The sequence below is a fragment of the Odontomachus brunneus genome, unplaced genomic scaffold (genome assembly GCF_010583005.1).
Source record: "Odontomachus brunneus isolate Ranch 3 - 2012 unplaced genomic scaffold, Obru_v1 Obru_scaffold_076, whole genome shotgun sequence".
Classification (NCBI taxonomy): domain Eukaryota; kingdom Metazoa; phylum Arthropoda; class Insecta; order Hymenoptera; family Formicidae; genus Odontomachus; species Odontomachus brunneus.
Window position 1 is genome coordinate 1,248,361 of NW_022639526.1, and position 20,082 is coordinate 1,268,442.

The 20,082-nt window shown below is 38.6% G+C and overlaps 2 protein-coding genes across 2 annotated transcripts; one reads left to right on the forward strand and one right to left on the reverse strand.

The window, feature by feature from the left end:
* The first annotated feature begins 1,546 nt into the window (after positions 1–1,546).
* On the forward strand, positions 1,547–6,734 carry LOC116847316 (Krueppel-like factor luna). Its single transcript, XM_032822188.1, has 3 exons — positions 1,547–2,855; positions 3,574–3,774; positions 4,234–6,734. Exons 1-3 carry the CDS (start codon positions 2,802–2,804, stop codon positions 5,164–5,166), a joined length of 1,188 nt encoding a protein of 395 aa, XP_032678079.1. The 5' UTR covers positions 1,547–2,801; the 3' UTR covers positions 5,167–6,734.
* Positions 6,735–9,877: 3,143 nt separating this feature from the next.
* On the reverse strand, positions 9,878–17,396 carry LOC116847312 (trifunctional enzyme subunit alpha, mitochondrial). The gene is made up of 11 exons (XM_032822183.1): positions 17,193–17,396; positions 14,878–14,987; positions 14,323–14,595; positions 13,765–14,015; positions 13,109–13,492; positions 12,745–12,915; positions 12,452–12,674; positions 12,069–12,278; positions 11,770–11,965; positions 11,356–11,558; positions 9,878–11,007 (listed from the first exon to the last, which is right to left on the reverse strand). Exons 1-11 carry the CDS (start codon positions 17,263–17,265, stop codon positions 10,804–10,806), a joined length of 2,298 nt encoding a protein of 765 aa, XP_032678074.1. The 5' UTR covers positions 17,266–17,396; the 3' UTR covers positions 9,878–10,803.
* Positions 17,397–20,082: the final 2,686 nt, after the last annotated feature.

Consider the following 20,082-nt stretch of genomic DNA (forward strand, 5'->3'; position numbering starts at 1 on the left):
ACAAACGTACCAGAAGTGAACAAACGTTTTCTCCCCATTTTGGAAAGGGCACGAATTTTAGGGCGCGCTATTTTGAATCTTTGCATATAGACAAACGTAGAGCGAGAAGTTAGAGCCTCTGCACGAAAACATCCGTAACATGTTAAGTTTATGGATTTCTTTGTGCGTTGACTTAAGTTTAAGTTTACGTACAAGTCATTGTATTGTCAGTATTTAACGTAACGTAACATGTTACGGATGTGCTTGTGCATTGGCTCTTAGGCAGCAAACAAATCTATACGGTCGAGAATTTCAACTTAGATAGCTTCGAGCAATGTATACAAATTAGTACATAAAAACTGAAGTAATAAAACATAAGCAGTAAGCGAGTTGGCCAATCGCAATCGAAAATTACCGAGAACGAGATTATCGTGTTTTGAAATTCTCTCCAGCGTTATTGATCGATCTGCTTACTACTCAAGTTTTACCGCTTATGTTTTTGTACGTACTATCCGCTTCGCGCGAAACTTCTACATTCATTCGATTCGATAGTACGATATCGCAAAGTATCTATCTATAGCTAAGCAGCGTCTCTTGAAGCTGACTTGATCTAATCTACCACGTGCTCTCGAGCACGATTGTATTTGCAGAACTCGAGTGTTTGATCGTGTTAGCTTTGGAAATGCGCATCCAAAACGGTAGCCTTCAGGAGATTCCCTTGAAAGACTGATGGAAAAGCCGCCATAGTCCGAGGTAAACCCGAATTGAGCAACAGTGAAGTGGGCGGTTGATATATTTAACGCAGTCTTGATCGAGGAGCCGAATGCCTCTTCTTGGGGACTGGACCTTGGACCTTTCCCGAATGACGCTTAACTGTCTCTTCATAACATTAAAGCGCAAGAAACGAAGAATGCCGAGCCAGTATCTACCTTAAAAGTCTGTAAAATCTGAAGATATCTCTTTAAGTTTATAAATCTTCTCATTTTTTTTCGATTCTTTAGTAGTTAACTTAAACCTGGACAAGCTTAATCTTAGACTTAAATTTAAACTTTGTTCAAATGCATTAAACACATTGTTAGAACGGAGTGTAAATTGAAGTCCAAGTTTAAACTACTATAAAAAATCGGTCCTAAGTTGATTAATCTTTTTGAGTCCACTAGTTCTTATATATAAGTAATTTATTTTTTTAATGACAGGTTTCGTTGAAAGTTTCATCTAGAAAGAAAGGTAGAAAGAAGAGTTCGCAAAAACTAACCAGTCATTAAACATACCCGACGTAATAATCAACGTGCATCTTACCATTATCGGCGAAGACGAGGAGATCGCACGCGGTGAAGCGATTTATTATCAGGTTGTCATACGCGCGTTTTATTGGCTGCTTGTTATCTTTTGCAAATCGTTGTCTCCAGTTCTTTACTTAATAAGGAAATCAACAAACAGGAACGTCGAAAAACACGATGTTGTCTAATATACGGAGACTAAATTTATTAGCATGCGAAACGACGACGATCATTTTTGTTTTTATTCCAGACGCGTTTCCAGACGTACAACTTAGCGATGCGTCATTTCGTCGCGACGCGACTGGCGGTGCGAATCTTCGACGTGTCAAGTGCTTCTACAACATATCGTCGATTCGGGGGCTCGCGTGGGCTCGTTTGGATGCTTCGTCGTGACCGATACACACACCGGATGCGGGTGTGTCACAGCATGGGAGTCATTCGCAGAGAATAAAGCTAAAACAAAAGGAGAAGCGTAGGAGAAGCAAAGAAAGAAAAAGAGAGAATTCGGTTAACAACACACAATGTTATGATGACAATTCTCTCTACGAAGCATTAATAGATCCACAGCGCGAAGTCGATTTTGCTTTCGCGGAGAGAGAAACGCGGTAAACTTTGTTGACATCAGAAGCGTAAAAATAAAGCGTTACATGATTTTTATGATTAACTCGGGTACGCAAGAGAAGAAGAAAAAAAGGAAGCGACAAACATGTGACATAAATAAGAAGCTTGAAGGAATAACGCAACATTTGCGAAAACAGCGTAGCGTAGAACAAGGGTCATTGCGTCTGCATAAAATAAGAGACTGAGTACGACGGAGTGAAGGAAGGGATCGAGCGGGACAGAGAAGGAGATAGAGCAAAGAGAGCTGAGTTTAAACCGCGGAGGAGAGCACGCACAAAGTTAGACGAGGCCGTTCACGGGTACGAATGGATGCACGTGCACGTATACGCACACTGAGAAAGAGAGAAAAAGAGACCGACCGCCGGCGTACGGTCGCGACAAAGAGCGACGTACATCCGTGGAGAAGAAGGAGAGGTGTGGAAGTTGCATGACGCTCAAGACGCGCCGTGACGCCATAACGTATCGACCGCATTCGCCACGCGCGCTGACGTCACGATCACGGCTCGAGTCAGACCTGGAGCACGTGAACAGCACGCCTGCGATCACGCGGCGCCGGCCTGATCAGGTGGCGCGGATTGGCCGGCCGCCGGCGAGCCCCTCGCCGCGATTGGCCGCGCGAGCGCGGCGTTTATAATCACGCACACATGCAGCGACGCGAATCGGCGCGTCCCAAGGCAGCGACGACCCGAGAAAGCTTCATTGCGCTGCGAGACACCCGGTCGTTACGTACGGACCGTCGTCGCTCCACTTTTGCCGCGCGTAGGCTCGCCTTTGCGCGTGTGGTACCTCTTCGGGCGTTTCTTTTTTCTTCTCGTTTCCTTCTTTCTTTCGGCTTTCCCGTTGGCTCTGAGCAAAGCCTTCGGACTTCTTTTTCCTTTCCCTCATTGTCCGGCCGAGCCGTGTCGTCGGTCCTGCGCGAATATGGACGCGAACCAGGCACCTCTTTCGCCGCCGGCCTCGCCCCAGCTGAAGCACGTAAGTGACAGCGAATTAAATGTACCGCCACAACATCGCATCTCGTAGCCCGCGAAACTCGAACATCTTCCGCATCTTGTGTGTCACAGGGATTTCGTTGTTGACTTCGTCGCGGCTGATCGCGTGTGAATAGCGCGTTTTACCTGGCACGTGGTGTTTTTGAATTTAATTTCCATGTGCAATTTTTATTTAACTTTTAATTACTCATTTTGTTTAGCGACCTCAAAAACGACTAGTAGATTTGATATCGGTCATGGCACTAACTAGCTATTTCGGTAACTAATTTTCAAGGTAAATTTCTTTTGATCGGAAATTGAACTCATATTTCGATGATTGTGGAAGCGAAAAATTGCGACACAACAAATCATAAGACATGAATGAAGCATAAGTGTGAGATTAAATAAACAAGTAAAAAGTGAAGATAAAACGATCAACAACATAGATATTAGAAACAAAACTGCTCATTATACATCATTTTATTTTTTCAACTGAGATAACAGAATATCTTCCAAGAATAAATATTAAGGATTACACATGCATCTAATCTTTTAGCTGTATCTGTTTTGAAATCATATCCCTCAATCATCTTGTTTCGTATTTATAAACACGACCCCACATTTATCTATCATTTTTTAAACGAATTTAAACTTTTCAATGTCTCGCGCCAAAAGACTCGCTGGTATTCCTTTATGTGCTCACATCCTTCTTTATTTTGCAGATAGAACCGTTGCAGTTGTCATTTAGCGTCGCGGCTTTATTGGGGGAGAAGCTTCCGGGCCAGTCGGAGAAGTCTGAGCGAAAAGACGAGGAGGATGCGGGCTCTCATCCCGTCCTGCCGCCCACTCCTCAGCCTTCCGATACCGAGGAGGACGAGCCGCCACGAAAACGGCAATGCGTCGAGCAGTGCGAACTGACGAAGGTAAACAGCGGATGGCCTTATCGACAGACGGACTTTGCTTGCAAACAATCCTCTCTCTTTCCTCGCGGCCGTTCCCCCTTCGATTTCTCTTCTCGACCTAATCGACTGCAACGTCGAGCGTCACGCGAGCAAGTTGTTGCGATACGACTCCGTTCGAGTGCGCGCGCATGCACCATTTTACCGGTTACGTCTTTTTATCCTTCGAGTAGACGTATCTCGCGTGACATAATTCTTTGATAAGAATAGAAGTCGTAGATATAAAGTTTGCAATACATCCCAGAAATCGACAGAAACTCCATTCGCTCTGGATTGTCTTTTTTCAAATTGTTCTCTCGTCCCTCGCTAAGCCAAAGAATGTTTTTCAGTCTTGTTCGAGCATTGTAATAAAAGATTCGTTATTCTACATTTAATGAATCATCAGGCTCCTCAACTTAGTGGCCACCGTCGTTCTTTTTTCAGCTGTTGCTGGACGGCACGCCGCCGCCGAGCCCAGAGTCAGCCCGGGTTTCCGTGATAATGCGCGCAAATCGGGACGGCACCTGCAGCCCGGCCAATTTAACGGGCTGTTCCACGGTCAGCGACCACGCCGCGCCACGTGATCAGCAGACCGTCGCGCGGCAGCGCGCCAGTAGTCCGCGGGCAACCGTGCGAGTGAATACGACAGAGCCAAGGGAGAACGTGTTGCGCAGCTTAAAGTTTAAGATGAGCCGGCGTAAGGAGGAGATCATCGTCAACAGCAAGAATACTGACCGCGAGAGCAGCCCACAACAAACACAGCAACAGCAACAATTACCGAGATTACAGCCCCTGGCACCCAAGCCAGCGCCTATCGTCGTGGCCAGTCTGTTGGGATCACCCTTGGTCTTACCTCGAGCGCCTCTTTTACTTGTAACCAACGCTGCGCCGGCAACCGCCACCGTGACTGCCAGTATGACGAGCACAGGCGCCACGGAGATGCGTCGTCGCGTGTACGAGTGCGAATATCAGGGCTGCGGCAAGAACTATTTCAAGTCGTCGCACTTAAAAGCGCACACGCGCACGCACACTGGCGAGCGGCCGTTCCCGTGTCCCTACGAGGATTGCAATCGCCGCTTTTCCCGCAGCGACGAGCTCTCGCGGCATAAGCGGACACATACTGGCGAGAAGAAGTTCGCTTGCGCCGTCTGCCAGAGGCGCTTCATGAGGAGCGACCATCTGGCGAAGCACGTGAAGCGCCACGCCAGGGACAAGTCGTCTTCGTCCTCGTCGTCGTCATCGTCTTCTTCCGGTAATCAGATCTCCGCTTCGCAGGTGGCTTCCGCACCCTTGAGAGTGAGTTTGTTGCCGGTGTTGGCACCGCGATTAACGGCGCACCCGGTACCACAACTGTTACCGCCTCAATTGGCAGCTTGAACCATTTGAAGCGCGACCACCAAAGTCGCCTGAAAGCTATATTTTATGCTCTCCGCGCGTGTGCGCGCGGACCCTGATTCCGGGTCCCGGATCGCTCCCAGTATGCGGAGATGAAGGTGAAGAACTCCATATTTGGATATTCGAGTTGAACAATGCAAGTAAACAATGCAAGCGATCAGTTAAACTGATTCCGGATGACTGTTAAAGACGGGGAGTCGATCTTGTATTCGATGAAGTGCTGCTGGAAGCCTAAACGTGGCAGCGGCCAACTGATTAACCCGCATAATCTGGTCAGTTAAGAAGATGATGAGGTCGTCGAGACTTGAAGGTATAATCCACGGGAAAAGAATGTAAATCAGCTGGCATGTATAAACACTGTTTCTCATAGTGGGAACATCGAAGATGCAGATATGCGAAGCTAAATAGGAGTAGAGATTGAAGATAGAACAGAGAGAGAGAGAGAGAGAGAGAGAGAGAGAGAGAGAGAGAGCCGTACTTAAGGATACAAAGTAAAAAACACAAAACGGCGATAAGTCATCGAGTAGGAGGACTTCATCACCGTCCACGAACCGAGTACCTAAGTGAGTCTGTGATCCGTGACGCGTGAAGGCTAGTGCACAGTTTAATCGAGAGTATCACGGCTGGAGAGTTCCTCTCAGAGAGTGAGGCTCATGTTCGCAGTGTGTATTCAGCGTCAAATGTGGCCATATGCTCCTTGAGGAGTGCGATAACGGCGAGTGTAATCGCTCATATTACAAACAGAATCGAATCCAAATCACGCATTATTAACGCTAAATATTGGCTGTCAGAGAAGACGGGTTTCAAGCTTTTGCGGGTGCCATCATCGATTGCTCGGCGGCTCCATTCAAGCGATGCAGACGTTTGAAGGAAGACGATGCGCCAACGGTATTGCGGATTCTTTCTTCGGATATCTTTCGCACGGCTTTTGGAGCATCGTGTCGAGCCACTCGAGTCACTCTCTAGGAACCAGCTGCTCTCGACGAAGAGGTCTCAAACGCGCGCACCAAGCTTCTTCAGCGCGTTGACCGAGAGACAGAGAAGAGAAGGAAGAATATTTATTTACGAGAAAGAGCGAGATGTGTGTTACGATGTATATTTAAAACAGTTATGCAGCGGCTTCTAAGATTATAGATCGCCGATGGTTAGTTACGCATGTTGGTTAATGAACCAGGGGCGCAAAGGTGGATTCAACGGCGAGATCGCGGAGAACGTGGTTTCTTTGTCGACGATTTTGTTATTATATTTCTCCCCTCGAATCACAATTCTCCCGCGTTTATTCCGCAGAGACTCGCAACGTGTTGTTTTTTTTCTTCCAGAGTTTATTTAATATTCTATTTCTCTCTCGTGTCCACGCGCGCACACGGGCGACTCTCGTGATTGTTGCGACCCGCAAAGCGCCCAGATTCGCCCGTGGCATCGTGCACGCATATGTATCACGGTCGGGTAAGAAATACTCTCGCCCGGAGGTATAAGACTTTATTGTATATATGTATCGTTAAACTGTCAAGATTTTTTCTACAGTTAAATAAATTGTATACTTTCGTAAATCGTTACGAATCCATCTCTTTCCTTTTTGTCTCCCTCTCTTGCAATATTTTGTAATTTGCATCGATATCTTCATTATACTGACAAAAAAGTACTTTGTGAAATTTTATTTGTGGGATATGACGTCGATTTACAGAAAAATAAACTTTATATCTTGCAAATAAAAATTTTCAAGTATTTTTTCTCAGTGTACTTCACTTATATTTTAGATGCTCACACTCGTTTCTACTTGAACAAGCAAGAATCAATTAGCAATAGATATTTAAATACTTTTTCTCGTATTAACATTTTGTATCTCGGGATCTTCCTTTCACCGGAAGAAGCGGATTTCTCGTGTAGCCGAGGAGCGGGTTGAGGATACGCGGTTTTAATTCCGTGAGGAAGGTCGCGGCACAACATGGTCATTGTGATAAGGGAGCTTGACGAAAAGGGAGCTGAATTACGCAGAACTACTGAATGGTCTCGACGCACACGTAGTCGTCAGCGCGATATGAGAAGTTACATTCGTCGGTGATGACATCGTGTTCACCAATGCGTCGCGTCGCTCCCGTGAACGTGCCTTTGCGTGAATACCAGACAAACATCTGGCGATAAGATACGACTGTCTGCACGTGGAGCTAAATTCATCTCAGATGTGGATCATTCATCGTTTTTATTCGAACGAAAACGCACCGAAATTCGGCAAAAATATCAAAACATCCTGAAAAGCCATTTTTCTGAAAGAAAAACGTCAACATGAGATCTGATTTCGCTGAAATCGCATACACAAAATTGTTAAAAAAGGGGGAGAAAAAGAAAGATAGGGCGACTGCTGCAATTCAACGGAATTGTTGCTGCTAGACGATCACCGACCAGACTCTTGGTCTTGGCGAGATCACCGACATCGATAAGATTCGTCTGGCGGCTCGGCACAGGTGAAAATATTATTAGCGACGATCTTCGTCTCGTGCTAGCGCGAGTCACAAACACTTATACACTTTTAAAAATACAGGCTGATCGACTCGAAAAAGATGTCTCCTAATGATTGAGAGATGATAAAATTCAGTCTTGAAAGAGAGATTTTATATATCTACTCAACATAAAGCAATTGTCTCTTTAATCAAGTGATACAGGGACACGTGGTTTTGCATTCTATTACGAATTCACGGAAAATTATTTATCCTATTTTAAAATAGAGAATACTTTTTATCTTCTCTCCTTCTCTCTCTCTCTTTTTGTTTATATATTCTACTTTACTCTGCAAATTCATCATTGTTTCACGTCTGAGATTTATTATCAGTGTCTGAAAATTCAAAAATGAAAATGATACGCACATGATTAGCCAATGATTCTAAAGTTTTATCGAATGTCTAGATGTACTCTATCAGTGACGATTTTTTTATCACATATCTCATCTAAACTCCGCCAAGTATTATCTTTATCGCGGACGAGTACCGAGACATGTCTGGTAATTGAAATGAGCAATATGTCAAGGAAATATCGGTCATGGATGAAATGTAAATGTAACTGTAATGAATTCACGAGGAAATCATCTCGCAGTTATAATGACTATTTACGTTTATTCCTAAAGGATTCACCACACTGGAAAGAAAATATTTGAAAATTTATTTGTGGGATATAAAGTTTATTCACAGAAAAATTAATTTACTGAAATAAATTTATTTTACTGAAATAAATTTTAAATCCCATAAATAAATTTTCAAGTATTTTTTCTCAGGGTGGAAACACAAGACAGAAAGATGCTGTCTTCATGATTCTATTCAAATATACCGCGATAACAAAATCGTGATAAATTTTTTTGTCGCCACCTCGGCGTTTTTTATGTTTTTAGATAACATACTTAGAGGGGATGACCATTTTTTCGTACTTCCGTCCAGGACTCATTCCTGCCAGATTGAACAAAATGGCGAAATTACTTTAGACGAATTTTCCTCGACGTGAAAACCTCAAGGAGACGCATTTTTGCTGACGTAAGCGGGCTGTCGCAACCGCGTTTCAAGAAGGCGGTGTCCGATCGTCTCTGGACTTTTCCGGAGCCGGTGCGCAACACCAGAACAGGACGAGAACAACATCGTCGTCGTGCATATAACGACGCGACGGCAGTAACTCGTGAAATCTCCGATTTTCTTGCATCAGCCAAGGACTCGATCTCATTGAGCGATGTTGATATCACAAACAGGTGTGCTGGACCGGTAGATGACGCAAAATATCCTCGCGATTACCCTTCGTTCACCTTTATTGAAATTCGAAGCTCGAGCGAAGTTCTTGCGAAAAAACGAAACGCAGACCCGTGTTGAGGATTTATTTGGGTGAGACAGGTTGACGTTTGTCTCTATCGTAGCTTTTTTCCTCAACGATTAAGTATTTTCGTTGTTAAACGCTCAAACAAATTCCCGGTAAGGGAAAATCGAATTTTAACGCAATAAGATCATTAATATTTGTGGTATTTATAACGCGATAATGTAATCTTTCATCTTAGTATATACAGAAAGTAAATTGTGAATTTTTCAGAATTTGAAATGCGGAAATTTGAGAATTTGGAAGAATCGTGAAGGTTATTTCGAGGGTTGATTCTGTTTCGAGATAATAGAACAAATAATAGACATGAAAGGAGAAAAATATCAGATATTTGTGTTTTGAGTCACTTTAAAACTGAACGTTCTTTAACAGGAAAGATATCGACGTAAACAAGGGTGCAACATCTCTCGGCTGTTGCATCAAGCTAAATATTTCCATTTCTATATTGCGTCTGCGTGCAGCAGTAATAGTAATTAACGGGCAGGTTCATTAGTCTCTTTTTTGTCGTCACGTCTATTGCATCAATTTGCTGTTAAATGCGAAAACAAATCATTTCCGCATACGTCGTTATTGTAAATTAAGTGAAAAAACGTTGAATCATGAAACGGCATTATAAAACGTCTCGTTGGATCGCAATAATGAATAGCAGAAATATTGAATGACATATATATGTACATAATTGTGAGAGAGAGAGAGAGAATTAGCGGGAAAAAACATCAAATAAAACTTAATCGTGAAATTGAAGATAGACACATAGAAGATAGAAAAATCGAAGAATTTAAATCAATCGAATTAGTAAACAACAAAAAATCGTTAAAAATAATCTGAAGAAAAAATAGAATATAAATTAAATGTAGAAAGACTTTATTCTCTCGATAAACTTTGCAAAAATAGATGTACAATTGTTACATAACTTCATCTAATTTACAAACGTAACCCTACATATATATGCGTGTGGTAGTATCAAAGTCTGTGGCAGCATATAAAACTCTTGAAAGTAATAAATGCACGACTCTATCTACAATACTTCCGCGGAACGCCGCTAAATGGGCCGTGTAAATTCCAAGTCCAAAAATATATAGTACTTTACACGTCACAACAGTCTCTGCGTATTATACATGATACGTATTAGGCCCTCTTATTCTATCCGATTTGAAGACGTGGAATCACATGTACTATACTTCGCAAAAACAAATCCGTTATTCGCAAGAGCAGCTGAAACTTTCTCTAATAGTTTCGTTAATCGCAAAGTTCGCAAAGCTATTTCTTCAGTAAAAGGCTAAGCTAAATTTTCTACAAATATTCAGGGTAGAAAGATTATATTTCAGATAAAAATTACATTATTCAGATAGATATCACTTCAATAATGAGATTTAAGTAATTAATAATACAAATAATTAAAAAGTAAAAGAAGTATGATATTGTACTTTTAATTTATAAAGTTCGGAAAGTGCACATTTGATAAACTTCCTTTTAAGTTTATTCTGTGATAAGTCAGCTAAAAAAAAGAAAAAATATAAAAATGTTTAAAAGTTCCTTCAGCATTAAAGAACGATAAATAGTTTCAGCTGATCTTAAAATAACTAAATTAGAACACGTAAAATATGATGCGAGTATCAAATTGCATTGCAGAATTAAGAAGGATTAATAATTTCTGTATCTATTTTTGAAGTGGTTTTTGTTTATGAAGTGGATGGAATATATAGTTTTAGAATGAACGAGAAAGGATTGATTAACGTAGAAATTCGCTTGCGATAGACTCCTATCGAACTTTTACTTCGGATGGAACTTTCGTGTAGAGTCGGCTGCCATATCGAGTAACGTTTGACATGGTTGGAAAGCTTCGCCGTAGTGACTTCGGAATTCCTCCATCTTCTTAACGAGTCGATGCGCACCGTAATAATCTACCCAGCGGAACGGACCGCCCGTGAATGGTGGAAAACCCAAGCCGAACACAGCTCCCACGTTGCCTTCCACCTAAATTATAAATCGTTAATAAGTGAAAAGCCAAGGAGAATGCTAATTGCAAAGAGTATAAAGATGGGAAAACAATTTACAAAATTCCATGATTCTCAACTCTTATCGATTAGTATTAAAGAAACATCTTATTGATCTGAAAAATGTTTGGCGTGCCAAACTACAAGAGATCTATTTAGAATGAACATTTTGAGATGTAAATTACAGCGAGAATTTATGAATATCCTATATATATATATATAGAATTTTTATATCTTGTGTAAAATTATTCAGATTAATCTTCTTATTATCTACTAACGTTAAGTAGTTATGCAGGAAGTCTTAGATAAACAAGCTATATTAACTTACGGGATTGGCTAGAATATTTTCTTCCAAGCATAACACTGCCTCGTTGACGAACCGCGAGACCATCCTTAATTGACGGTCTTCATCGGATGTGCTACCTTTGGGTTCAAGCTGGTATTTCTTCAAGATGTCCAAGGCACCGGTATTCACATCTCTGTGCTTAGAGTTGGTCTCGTATACAAATAAACCTTTGCCGGACTTGCGCCCTAAAATAAACGTGTAAAATATGTAGAATAAACTCTTTACATAAGATAGTTTCGAATTGAATTATAAGTAAATTATGAAGTAAACGATAAATACTTAATTCTTTCGTACACACATTACTCCATTACTCGTGTGTAATGGAATAAATGCCCCAGTTTTATTTTTTAGGAATTTACTCAACGAAGGTTTCAAAGATTATAATTGAAAGTTTACCGAGAAAACCAGCCTTAACCATGTCGTCGAGAATGTTTGCGGTACCGCCCTCGAAGCGCTTGCCGTAAGCTTTAGCGATATCAACAATGATGTGAGCACCAACATCGAGGCCGACTTCGTCGGATAGAGTGGACGCACCAACTGGGAAGCCGAATGTTTTTGTCAACCTGTCCAGGCCTAGTGGATCTACACCCTCCTGTTTAACAAACCACATTCGTTTTATGTTTAATAGAAATAGAATCACACTTCGGTGAAAAGTAATCATTATCACAAATATACTCCTAATTATTATCGCTCACCTGCAACAGCCTCATTGCTTCTGACTGCATCGCGGCAAGTATCCTAGTGGTGTAAAATCCAGGGCAATCACCGACCGTAATAACGGTCTTGCCCTGTTTCAGGCCGACATCCACAGCGGTTCTGATGGTTTCCTCGGACGTTTCCTTGTGTGTTATAATTTCTAATAGTTGCATCTTATCGACGGGAGAGAAATAATGCATACCGATCACCTGTAAAAGTCGAGTTTTGTAAGAATCGCATATATTCATATATTTCTCTCTTTTCAATTATAATTTACTCTATTTTTATGTTAAATTTACGTTTAAAACTTCTCTTATAACGACTTCTCTTATACTTGATGTAAATGAACGTATAATTTGACACATAATAGAAAATATATTACTTTATCAGGACGACTGCAGCCAGCAGCGATCTTCGAAATAGGAATTGCGGACGTATTGGTAGCAATGACACAGTGACTCGGCACCACGGATTCAATTTCCTTCAGGACCTTATGCTTAATACCGATATCCTCGAACACTGCTTCAATCACCACGTCTACATTCTTGAAGGAGTTATAATTCAACGTTGTGTCGAGTTGTGAGAGGTATTTGTCTTTTTCAATACTGCAGAAAAATCCTCATTAAAAAGAATGCAATTCTGTTACAACTTTAATATCAGTGGGGAAATACGTACTTTGAGATTCGTTTGCGCTTCACGGCATTGTTTAAGCCTTTTTGAATTTGATTTATACCACGATATAGTCCGCTTTCGTTGGTATCCTTCATAACAACGTTGTAACCTTTGTCAATGCTGACTTGGACAATGCCCGCGCCCATCAAACCCGCACCAACCACAGCGATTTTTCTGCTCATAATAATAATAAACCGATAATAATAATAATCAATTATTATCGAAGTTAACTATAACTGAAAGGTTAACTGTAACCGAAGGTAACTGTTATATACAAATATTACATATTTTTCTAATGTGTAATAATAATTTATCCAATTAATTATATTAGGCCGAATTCTATATAAAAGTTTATTAGAAAACGTACTTGGGTGCATTTGTCGCTGAGCCAAAGCGATTCTTTTTGCAGGCTGTTTGACCGAAGAATAGACTGATGAGGCCCTTACACTGCGGCGTAACTGATAATTGACTGAATCCTTTGGCCTCGGCCTCGAGTCCAGCAACGAAGCCTTTGTCCAGGCCGGCTCTCACCACTTCTAAGATTTTGAGCGGAGCAGGATACATACCACCAGTTTGTTTCATCACTTGGGCCTTTGCTTTTTTGAATATCTGGTCTTTGAGAAAATTGAAAGACAGAACCTGCTGGACTATCTTGTCTGCCATAGATTTTGGGCCACGTTGGACTTTCAGTTTTCCATTTGCAAGATCTTGTGCGGTTTTCACTGCGGTCTCTTCTAAGTACCTCAGTGTACTGAAAAAAAAAACAGATATTTATAAGTTCTTTGATTTTTTAAGATTTTTCACAATCTTACTTTATTCAATTTATGAAAAAAAAAATTATTCGATATTTTGAAATCGGTTTTTCGATATTTTAAAATATTAAATAATACTCTTTTAATACAATACTCTTTTAATTTAGAGAGATATGAGATTTTAATTTACAAGAAGATGAAATTAGTGAAAGTTAGAATGTTAAGTCTAAGCAAATTTATTTGAAAATGCACTTTTTATTTGCATTTTTACTTTTCTTCGGGTGTTCCAATTCCTGGGCCGAGACGGTTCACTATCATGTCCACCAATCCAAGTTTCTTTGCTCTGTCAGCTTTAATCATTTTACCGGTGAGCATCATATCCAGAGCAGTAAGAAGAGAAACTGTCTGAGGTAATCGTTGAGTGCCACCACCGCCAGGAAGTAACCCGAGCATTACTTCAGGTAATCCAAGACTAGTCTTTTTATTGTTAACGGCAAGTCTGTAATGACATGCTAATGCGACCTAAACAAAACAAACTAATTAATAATTTTTCTATTTATTACTATAAAATATCTTTTTTTATGTGCCTCGCATTTTTCTACATACTTTAGTTTATATATAATAAAATTTTATTTTTTTTAAAGGCTCACCACAATTATATATATATTTAATTTAATTATTAAAATAAAAATAATAACAACAAAAAATCTATATTATTTCGTAATACACCGTAAAAACTATCTCCGATAGGGTTCATTATAGCTACAGTAACTGATAAAGAAGTTTTATGTGTCTATTTTAAGTATTGGACGTGAATATTAGATATTACCTCTAATCCTCCACCAAGACAACTGCCTTGAATGGCAGCAACAATTGGCTTGCTGCTTGTTGATATCATATTGAAAATACGATGTCCTTCTATAATCATTTCATAACTACTCTCTACGCTTGTAAGATTTTCTAACATACTAATATCTGCACCAGCGATAAAATTATCTGGTTTTCCACTGATGAGAACCATAGCATTTACAAGTGAATTTGATTGAATTTCCGTCAATAACCCTTTGATTTCCTCCATAACTTCCTTGTTTATGGTATTCATCTGTGTTAACAAAAGACGAAAATCTGTATTAATATATGTTTTTTCTGTTTTAATATTTAAATGTTTTGCGTTTAAATGAGCACATTAATGATAAACACTGCTCTAGTGTAATATTATGTAAGCATGTTACACAACTTATCTAAAGATAAGTATTTAAATTAAGTAACTAATAGAATGAGACAAATATATTTTTTCTCACTCTAACTTATTGCACTAGTGCAGCTAAAAAGAACAGGACAATTGAATTAAATTAGAAACTGTAATTGTATATTGCATATATACCTTGACTCCTGGTGAGTCCATTGCGATGACTGCTACATTGTCTACTATTTTGCATTTGAAATGTTTTCTATTTGCTTCAGTTGCTAATGTTCTTGATATTTGATACAAACCTGCAAAGATATAGCCAAAAGTTAAAATATAGGGAATCTGGTAGTTCAATACAGAATACAATATGCAGAATAAGGCACAGTACAGTTCATAATTTTTAATGGAGATATATACACACATTGAAAATATATATAATAAGAAAATATATATTATAATAAGTAATAAATAATAAATAATATGATTTTTATACGATATTTAACTTTATATTCGAGTTGTATCGATAACTTAATTTTGATACTTTCGATAACTTTTTATTCCAATATTTTTTCAACATTTATTTTCTGATTATGACAGATTTAATAAGTTCTTTCTTTTTCTAAACCTATATTCGTATCATTTAGAGTGTATAAAATGTAAATCATTATTCATAATTCAGAATTATTTAGCTTATTCATAAAAAGATTCTTTATTTTTTATTTGTTCTTGTTATTTGAAATTCAGACAAAACGATCCCAATCAAAATGATCCCAAGTAGAACAGGTTGCCTATTTACAGAACAGGTTAACGTTCTTGAAGTTAATTTTTGGAACGTATCTATAAGATAACAAGTCAATGTCAATAATTCGCCATATAAGATATTCGTCTATAAGATAACAAGTCAATGTCAATAATTCGTCTTCATTAATATAATATCGATTAAATAACAGTTTACAGTTGGTTAATAGCTAGTTCATTTATACATCTTACAGTTATCATTTAGTATATATTTAATTTGTATCCATGTACCAACTTGATACTTTTATATCTACTCGGGAAAAAAAAGTTCATATAAAAGCCAGATATGGATTTCGTCAAGATCTGATCAAATATAATCAGATATAATTCAGATATGATTCAGATTTGTCTATATATAATCATATATAATCATATATAATCATATATATAATCATATATAATCATATATACAATTATATATGATTATATATGGACAGATCTAAATCATATCTGAATTAAATTTGATTATATATGATCAGATCTTAACAAAATCCATATCTGGCTTTTATATGAACTTTTTTTTCCCGGGTAGATATAAAAGTATCAAGTTGGTACATGGATACAAATTAAATATATACTACGAAGAAAGCCATATCTGGCTTTTATCTGAACTTTTTTTCCCGGGTAAATGATATCTTTTTGGATATTAAAAGTTATCTTTTGGGCGGACATTAGATAACCCTTTCAGTAATCAGAAACTTAAGTTTTTTTATCGAAAATAAAGTTATTCTGACCTAATTTTATAATATATTAGTAAAATGGAATACTTTAAGATAACGTTGTTCCACTTGGGTTAGTGCATAAGTTAGTCCAGATGAAAACATTTTAATTTTAAATTTTGACATTTCGAAACCAATGATTGATCTGCTCATTCGAATTGTTCGGGTATTCTGGACATAAGCAATGAGAAAAATTGAAATAAAAATAATAATTATTGTAAATGGAAGACAGTCTCAGGATTCCCGAACGACTTGAAGTTTGGCATAAAAAATTGAACGGTTCAAGTTGTTTAAGTCTCTGCAAATTCCGAGTAATAATATGAATGTATTCACTGAGTTCAAAATACATAAAATGTAGCAGTTTATTCCTAGCGACAACTACTGTCGGTGCCAAGACCGTCATAGTTATCACAAGTTAACGCTGATCGACCTTACAGTAACCGGCTCTCTCTCTCTCTCTCTCCGCTTCTCTTTATACGACATAGGATCAAAGGTCGCGCCGAATCCATATCGGCTAAATCCTTTTGAATCCAGCCCAACCTATAGATTACATTTAACACTGACTTCAAGAACACAGCACACAGCTTCAAGAATATCTAGTTCGACCGCTAATTCCTCGTGATATTGTCCAATGCCTACTGTTCGCCCACTGCCAACCGAAATTGGGTCGATATATCATTCATTTATCGAGATTGTTTTTTGCGCGTTACGTGGATCCCGGGTGATCCTTGAAAACGAAGTTACAACCCGGCCACGTAACGAGCAAGATCCTGCCGCAGGTCGATCGCTGATAGATCGTTTCTAAATCGAATTCTTTGATTCGTTTTTTTCTGTTCGAAACGTTCCGAGTCACATATACCTAGGCTAAGTTCGGCTTGCGCGTTTTCGTGCTGAAGGCATCGTTCTATCTTCCTACAGCACGTATGATGAGCGATAAAGATAGAATGGTGCTTTTAGCATGAAGATATGCACGACGAACTCAGTCGTAATCACCTGCACGTGTCACGTAAGTCGCGTTGGCACGGGTGCAACGCGCGAGGGCGCCGAACAACCTGCAGCTCGCCATATTTCGTTCGACTGGATCAGACGGACACTCACTCGCATCGATGGGGAAAAACGCGAGTCACGCCGATAGCTCCGCGAAAGAGCGACACTTCGCGTGTACCGCTCCGTCAGCGAACGAAGGAAAATATCGCCCATTCGATGGCGCGCGTGCACCGCCCGCCCGGGTGGGGACACATGCATTCGAGAGTATCGACTCAAGCGATAAATATCGAATCGATTCACGCTTTCCCGCTTTCACTAAGTGGTGTTTTCGCCCTCATTCTCTGATTCGATTGGTTTTATTTTCGCGAAATAACGATCAACTAAAGATAAATTGAAATTCCGAAATCAATAAAATTGAAAAAAGCAATACAAATGAGTCTAAAGTACCTGGGAAAATAAAGACCCATATTCCGAACTCTCTTCTATTGCTAAAAGTAACGCTTTTAGCAAATGTTTTTTTGACGGAAAGTCTTTGTGCAATATCGTGATATAATTTGTGCGATATCATGATAGTTTCTTATCATACATCGCAAAAAATATCACGTATCGTGATAGTTTTCTAATACATGTCGCATATCGCATCTTTCTGTTATATAATCGGTTATATATATTATGTCTATCATAAGTGGAAGAGGTAAACATAACTTACATAACTTAGATAAAATTGAATAAAATTCCTTCTCAAAGCGAGCACGCTTTTACTTTACACTTGTGATAAAGAAGAGAGAAAAAGCTGCAAGAAATTTTGTATTTACTATCAAAGTTGTTCGAGAGTATCGAATATCGAGTATCGAATATCGAGTATCGATACTCTGCCACGTATCTCGAACTCTCGCAAGAAAGTACATGCTGTGTCAAATGTTTTGGCTGCTTCAGGGGGTCGATCATGTATCTTTTCTAGGATGAATTCGTGAAAAAATGAAAATAAAGCAAAAAAGTGAAAAAATGAAAACTTTCATGCGAATTGATATTTCCCCTGAAAAGTAATATCCATATTCATAATAAGTTAATCAATTACGATGGCTGCTGCATGGTGGATAGTTAATGAAGAACAAAATGAAGGAAACGAGAATTTACGAATTGCGTAAAATTTTAAGAGATATTCAAGATCCTTTTGATATCCTAGAAAAACAATTTCAGGAATTATATAGGTAATAATAATTATTATTATATTATTGTAATTAATTTTATTATTTTATTATTATATTTTTTGTTTGTGTGTTATATTCATTCTAAACAAATAATATATAATATGAAGAAATATTATAAGCAAACATGAGAATATTTATAATCTATTATTTTCTCACTTTAATGTAATTATGCTCTATGCAAATGCGCTGGGTTGAGTTAAAACATATACTATAATAAAACTAACTCAACTTGACCTAACTTTGAGTATTTCGGAAGCATTCATGACCTAACACCCAACAAAGAAATCACTAGATTATTTTTATTTTACCATATAAGTATTACAAATATGCACACTTACTTTTCACGTTTTAGCTTACATGGTTGATGACTAAAACGTGAAAAATAGTATAATACTATCATCATGCGCAAATATGTAAATTGTAATATTACGCATGCCTATTCCACAATTCAATGTGGACAACTGCTTCAGTGAATTTTACTTTGTATGGTTGCATACTTTTTTAAAATTGAAATTATATGATAAAGAATTTTGCATAAAATATACAAAGAAAATATTACAACAATATATTATGCATTATAAATACAGATGTGCATTAAATAAAACAAGTTTATAATAATTATTACAAATATTTAGAAATTGTTCATTTTTCACGATTTCATGCTAGGGAAAAAAGTTATATGATCGATAGTAAAATTAAACTCACGTGAAAAGATTCATGACTAATGCCCAGGGTAGCGATTATGAATCTTTTTCCCTAGTGTGAACTCGTGAAAAGTGAAAATTTTGTAATAAACTCGTGAAAGATGAAAACCTTCACTAAACTCGTGAAAAATGAAAGATTTAACGTGAATTTGTAAGTAAAATTTGTTTGTTTTAAATATTACAATATATTTAAGACAACACCAATTTGCAATGGACATCTTTAGAATTTTTTCAGCATGTTTTTAAGATACCAGGTCTGTAAATATGAAACCGGAATTTGCCCATAGATAGTCCTAGCTGTCAATGTAGTTACCGTCAAACCGCGTCATTGGCGCCATTTCCTTGTTGACATCTCTGACAAAGATTTTCAACTCACAACAATACAAGTTTTATATAACAGCATAGTTTGTAATAGCGTTGAACATGTCGAATTTTGTGCCTGGAAACTAGGATTTGCGGACAGCATTGATTTTCTGTTACCATTTGAAGAAAACTGCTGCAGAATCGCATCGAATGCTTGTCGAAGTTTATGGTGAGCACGCTCTTGGTAAATCACAGTTCTTTGAGTGGTTTAAAAAATTCAAAAGTGGCGATTTTGACGTGAGGAACGAAGAACGTGAAAGACCACCGAAAAAGTTTGAAGACAGCGAATTGCAAGCATTGTTGGATGAGGATGACACGCAAACGCAACAACAACTCGCGGATCAATTAAATGTAACACGAGAAGCCGTCTCCATACGTTTGAAAGCTATGGGAAAGATCCAGAAGATGGGAAAATTGGTTCCACATGAACTGAATGAAAGACAGCAGGAAAACCGAAAAACCACTTGCGAAATGCTGCTCGCCAGGTACAAAAGAAAATCATTTTTCCATCGAATTGTGACTGGCGATGAAAAGTGGATATATTTTGAGAATCCTAAGCGTAAAAGATCATGGGTAACTCCAGGCGAACCATCGACATCGACTGCAAGGCCAAATCGC